Here is a 6,496-nt window from a genome sequence, read left to right as displayed (position 1 = left end):
CCACCGTGTATAGAATAGATACAGTGTACACTCATCAACACAAAAGATACGTGCTCAACAGGTCATAGGAGGGGATTAAAAAACATGGCATGCAGTTGCAAAAAACAGTAACACACGCGTTGGAGATTCTGGAGCCGCAGTGGTCGATTCTGTGTGTGTGTGTGTGTCTGTCTGTGTATAGATCGATCGCATAGGCAACACTCGAGCGCGTAAGCTTCGATTAAAATATAGAAAGGGGGCCGACTAAAGCAGAAACGGTCGAGGAGGAAGTCGAAGCAAAGGACGCGTGAAGCATGGGGAGAGAAATATATGAAGCTGGGATGCTAGTTAAAGCGTTTGTGAGAGTGAGAGAGACAGTTTGAGACAGAGAGGGGCTTGAGAGAGAGAGAGAGAGAGAGATGGAAGGGAGCAGCAGCACCTGCGAGGATATGGATAAGCTGCAGGTGAAGCAGAAGAACCAAAATATCAGGCCCGGAGAAGCTGGGGGATCGCCAGGTGGAGGTGGTGGTGGTGCTGCTGCTGCGATGAACGGGGCCTTGTCTCCGTGCGGGGCCTGCAAGTTTCTAAGGCGGAAGTGCGTGCGGGGCTGCGTGTTCGCGCCTTACTTCGGGGGTACTGGGCCGGGTGGTGACATGAATGTTAATATGCTTAATGAGCAGCAGCAGGGGGTCGGATATTCATGTGGATCATCATCACCGTATTATAACTGTACTAATTCATCGGTGGGCGCGGAGCAGTCGACGACGTGCAGCATGAATCATCGTTGTAATAACGATATCAATAACAATATGATGATGATGGGGGCGGGGCCGCCGATGCAGATGAGCAGCGATCGGTTCGCGGCGGTGCATCGCGTGTTCGGGGCCAGCAACGCGTCCAAGATGCTGCAGCGCGTGCCCCCTTCCCACCGCCTCGACGCCGTGCTCACCCTCTGCTATGAGGCCCAGGCCCGCCTCGCTGATCCCGTCTACGGCTGCGTCTCCACCATCCTCACCCTCCAACAGCAGGTATATAACTTCTTAGGCAAAAAGAGCTCTGACAGGGGAATGATGCACCCCATCGTAGAATGACGATTCGCCCACTTAATAATTCACACAACTCCATGACATGCTTCTAAAAGGAAGATAGGAATCACATGCTTGGCGTATCGCAGATGGGAACAAAGACCATACGTACCTACGGTCCCCAAACCCCCATAATCCATTCTTCCCAACGAGATTAACCTAGGTACAACGTGTAGCTCCATTCGAGAAGCTCGTGATCTTTTAAATATACTTTATCAACAAACTTTTCTTATGCAGATAAGGAGAGAGAGAGAGAGAGAGAGAGAGACGTAAACATTACAAATATTGCGTTTTGTGCTCCGTTCAACAACTAACTAGTCCACCTAAAGGTGGTCAATTGCATTAGAGAAAGTGCATTTTTCTTACAACATATCTATTCTTTTTTGGCACATGCACTAGTGCACAAATTTGTCAACCTTACACATCCACAAGCTATAACATGTCAATCAAATTCAAGCTGCACTACATAACACCGAATTCGTATATTTAAAATCAAGCCACCCATTGGCTACACAAACTAATTTTTGAAGTTTTATAAAATTATAGTGGGTGATTTAATTTGAAGTTAAATAACATATCATATAAATGGTTATGGAAAAGATTGATTGTTCTACTCAAAGCCAAACTCCCACTTAATTGCAATTCAAGTAGTACTTCCTAACAAATTGACATTATTATATATTTACAGGTATCAAGTCTACAAGCAGAGTTAAGCCTCATGCAAGAACACCTTGCAAACATAGCACGGTTTGCTCCAATGGACATGATGTTGCAATCAGATCATGATTATCAACCCCATCATTGTTCAACAATGCCACCTTTGGTTGAAGCTTCTCATGTAAATGCTAACCATGGACAACAAATTCTTTCTCCTTCATTGACCAATATGGATGTCTATGACAATGAAAAGGAAGAGGCCCTTCAAAGTTGCTTTGGAGGATCAAGCCTTGAACAATTGCAGGCTTTGATGCAATGTTCATACAATGAGGATGAATTAGGTTACCAAACTTTATTGCAAAAGAGTTCAATTGAGTTGTAAAGGCAAACTAATGAACCTAATACAGCTTGGTTTTTGGGTCTAGAGTGGAGATGGTATGAGAAACTTTGCTTTGGAGGAGCCAAAGCTAGAAAATTCATTTCTTCGTTGTTGGATGAATTTGGTAGTATTACAATATGACAGTTGCAAGATGATGAAGGTTGGAAAAGTTTGCATGCTATGGTTCTAGATTGTAACAACATAGATAAAACAAGGGCGGAAAAAGATAATATTTGGATTAATCTTTATAGATTGGGTGTCCGTGACTTTGAGACATGGTCTTTTTGGTAATGAAGATAAGGAAGAGTTCAATATAGTTGTGCATAGTTTCTATGATAAGATGATGGAGGACTAGTGTGCAAGCTTTAATGCATTCATTCTAGTGGAGAGAGTAGTGGTTGTAGTCTCCTTGTGTTTAGCCAAGTTCCACTTTATATACTTGGGATGCTACCTTTGCACGAGTGAAAATTTATTGTACTAGTTCAAAAGCATGTGTGAATTTCAATGTTAATTCTTTTATCTTTCACTTGCACATGATTTTAATTTCAAAAAAGTGGTATCATATTGCTTTGTGTCAATAAATTCAAAGTTAATTCTTTGATGTTTTACTCATACACAATTCTCAGTAAGATTACTTATTGCACAACAATATTGAAATGTGGCATAATTTGACACTCATGTCCATATAGATGTAGTGAGCATGTAATCATATGGCTTATTGTTGATAATGTTAATGTTAATTCTTCAATATCTTCCTTGCAACTGATTCTTAGTAAAGTGAATTGGTTTTGTTGCATGACATCATGAAAGTTCGATGAAACTCAACACACATGTCTATATGGGTGTAAGAAGCATACAAGTTATAGTTCATATTGCTTTGATATCAATAATGTTATTATTAATTTAGTAATATTTTACTTGTGCACAATTCTTAGTAGGAGAAATACGTTTTACTACTCCACAACATTGGAATGCGATGAAACTTGACACATGCTCATATGGGTATAGGGAGCATGCAAATTATCATATCGTATTGATTGGATTTGAAAATGTTAATCTTAATTCTTCAATGTTTCACTTGCAAACGATTCTTGGCAAGATAATTTTTTTTGTTATTCAACAATATTGAAATGCGATGAAACTTGACACACATGTCTGTAGGGGTGTAGGGAGCATGCATTTGTTTTTTACTAATTAAAAAAGTCAAGAAGGCCCCTAGTCAAAGTTTTGCATCTAGGGTCATTTGATTTACTAGATGCTAAACTTTGGCTAGGGAGGATGCATGCTCACTATATAAAACTATGGACATGTGTGTCAAGTTTTGTTACATTCTAATGTCAACATCTTGATTATGTGATTTTCTCACTAACATAAGCATGTGATCGTTGTTTAAGTTGGTTTGAGATCCTAAAGGGTTAAATTGACCTCTCCTCCTCATTTTTACTTCGTTCTTTCACTCCTCTTCTCCATTATCTTCATCCACAACACAAATTAAGCAAGCTATACATACTTCCCACCCAAGAAGGCTCACAAGCCACCACTTGGAGCAGGAGGCAATATTATTTCCATGCCACCACCTAGAGCATAGGGTGAAGGCTCTTTACATGTATGAGATGGTCAAAGGAATTGGAGACCACCCCAAAAGAAGAGAAGATGGAGACTCAACATTGTGGCTTTAAGAGATCTAATGCACTTGGTGGAGGTATGAGCTACTCATCCCCAAAGCTAGCCTCTAGAAAGTGGTGCATGAGGTCGTACTAGATATGCATAGCACCAACCTTGGCAGGTTTGGGCAATGTAGTTTGCACACTAGGTTCCCATAGCAATTCAACATTAGTTCCCATGGAGGCCTTGTAGATGGCTACAAAGGGATACCTCATCAACTTGTTTAATAACATCCAAGTAGTTGATTATGAGATATTATAGTATACTATAATATACCATAATACCTCATAACTCTAAGGGTCATAGGATGTATTGTTGCGTTCTAGGTATATGTTACCAAGTCGTCTTATACAAATTATGAGATATTATAGTATAGTATTTAATGGATGATAAATAGTTATGAGATATTATAGAATAGTATTTAATAATTGATAAATAATTGATATTGTGTGTAGATGTTGATGCTTGCAAATAGTTAGTATGTATATAATGATGTTATATGTACACATGATGTATCTAATGATAAACACAAACATGTTTCACACATAATGAATGATAAAAATGTTACACACATGTACATCTATCATATCTTGCATATGTTTTGTATATATACACATAAATTGGAAATGTTAACAAACATGAATGTATAAAGTTAGAATGTGTTAATTATGAATTGATATAAAGCTTGCATTTGTGGAGCCCCAAAAGAAATACCAAGAAAACGGGATTTCTACTGCAAGAAAATCTATCTTGTATTATCAACAACCATCTCTTTCATCTTTTATATGATCAGAACAAGGAAAACAACACCAAGAATAAGAAATCTTCACACAACTTCATAAAAACAATTCTCCCACGGTTTTATCTTTAACAAAATCCATCATTCTCTTCATATTTTTCATAGAATTCTTTGATAGACATTAAAAACACAAAATAATACTCCACTTTGAATGGAAAGATATCACATATGATTCATCTTCAAAGATTCCATAGCTTTCTCTCGTAATCTCTCATATATAGATACATTGTTTTGCATAGAATTGACTATCTTTGACTCTCTCTCTCTATCAATAATGCATCATCTCCTCACTACAATACTCAATAATCACTCACAATAACCCTTCTTTGGTCATGGTTGCCCCTCCCAAGAGGTGTGTCTGATATGAAAGGTCACCAGAGCCACTATAATGACTCTTCATAGTTCACTACTGTCACTTCACTTCAATCTTCTCTTAAGTCTTCAGCATCTACTTCTTCTACTTCCTTGAGCTCTTTTGAACTTACATTCACCTCTTTTAAAGGCTAGAAAACTTTCCCAAAGTCCCACACACATTCTACAAAATACATACAGAGGCATACAGAATAGAAGAGAACAAGAACAGAGGCTCACAGAAGCTCGATGGAAGGGAACAAAAGGTTTCACAGAAAGCATGAGAACCACGTAACTCATACAAAAACCATTCCAAACTATCAAAAACCATTTAATGAGATTTAAAACAACCTCAAACTTCATCAACCATTACTCAACCTTCATACAAAAGAAAAACAGAAGCTATCAGAACTAATAAGACACTATCAGGAGATCATCAAAACATAGTAGAACATCATATCTCCACTAAAAAATATCATGAGTTTCCAAAACATAACCAAACTCATTCAAAACACTCTCAAATACTTCCAAAACAACTAAACATAATTCAAAATCCATAAAAAATCCACCATTTAGGCCTCAAAGATAACAAAAATCAACCAAGAAATCAAGTCATTTCAATATTCAACATATCCCCACACTTAATAAGGAAGCGTCCTCATGACCTAAGAATAATAGAATACAAGTTCATCAAAGGGCTCAACTTGATCTTCTTTAGCATCTTCAATAAACCATCCAACCACAACCCCAACTTATAACCTCCTATATCTAATAAAGAATACAATGAAAGGAAAACCCTTTATCCATTAACACATCTTATAAACAATAGCAAATCATGACAAATTTGTAAAGTATATAAGAGGTTTCGCATCTTTGCTTCTTGAGCTATCCATCCACCATACCATCACTGTAAATCTCCAAAAATATAGCTCTTGAATAAATTGAATATTCAACCACCACGAATCCATCACATATAAATTAACACAATACAAACACTAAACGCAAAACAACCATCTGAATGGCACCTCCAAAAGAGAGATATATCATTATGAATCATGAAAGATATATCTAGAGGTATCAATGAAGATGATCCCTCTTTGAAGGCTTGGTGATTTCAAAAACGGTCCATAGATGAGGATTCCTCCACAAAATTTTTTGGAGGATTCTGGAAAAATTAAAGGCAACACATCCTCTCTAGCAAGTCAAGGTATTTGCTAGGCAGAAAAAGGGCATGAAAATACAATACATTCATTTGTTGGGAACCAATGTTCACATTTACATTCATGCATAACTTTGGAATGGACTTCGTATTATTATGTGAATGCTTATGCATATACGATAGGTACCAAGCAAAGTGAGCCGTCAATCTCACTGAAGGATCTGTAGACTGTGAATGTTGTTGACCAAAATGTAGATAATTCTGATATGCTTAACTAGCAGTTATCCACTCCTTGGAATTAATGGCCAATTAATCTGTGATCTAGTAAGAGAATTAGTTGAGCCCCATCCTCTTCTTCTAGGAATCTACTGATCAAACCCTACATACCCACTAACCAATTGAGGGGACTGAGGAATAAAAGT

The 6,496-nt window shown here is 37.8% G+C and overlaps 1 protein-coding gene across 1 annotated transcript; it reads left to right on the top strand.

Moving 5' to 3' along the window:
• Positions 1 to 356: 356 nt before the first annotated feature.
• LOC148011053 (uncharacterized) lies at positions 357 to 2,103 on the top strand. The gene is made up of 2 exons (XM_087671608.1): positions 357 to 1,007; positions 1,753 to 2,103. The coding sequence occupies exons 1-2, from the start codon at positions 399 to 401 to the stop codon at positions 2,101 to 2,103; spliced, it is 960 nt and encodes a 319-aa protein (XP_087527734.1). The 5' UTR covers positions 357 to 398.
• The last annotated feature ends 4,393 nt before the right edge of the window (positions 2,104 to 6,496 follow it).

The sequence above is a fragment of the Lygodium microphyllum genome, chromosome 29, assembly GCF_053477565.2.
Source record: "Lygodium microphyllum isolate KBCC chromosome 29, Lygodium_microphyllum_v1.1.10, whole genome shotgun sequence".
In the NCBI taxonomy this organism is placed as follows: domain Eukaryota; kingdom Viridiplantae; phylum Streptophyta; class Polypodiopsida; order Schizaeales; family Lygodiaceae; genus Lygodium; species Lygodium microphyllum.
The sequence above is the reverse complement of the archived record's forward strand: the minus strand, read 5'-3'. Positions and strand labels throughout refer to the sequence as shown.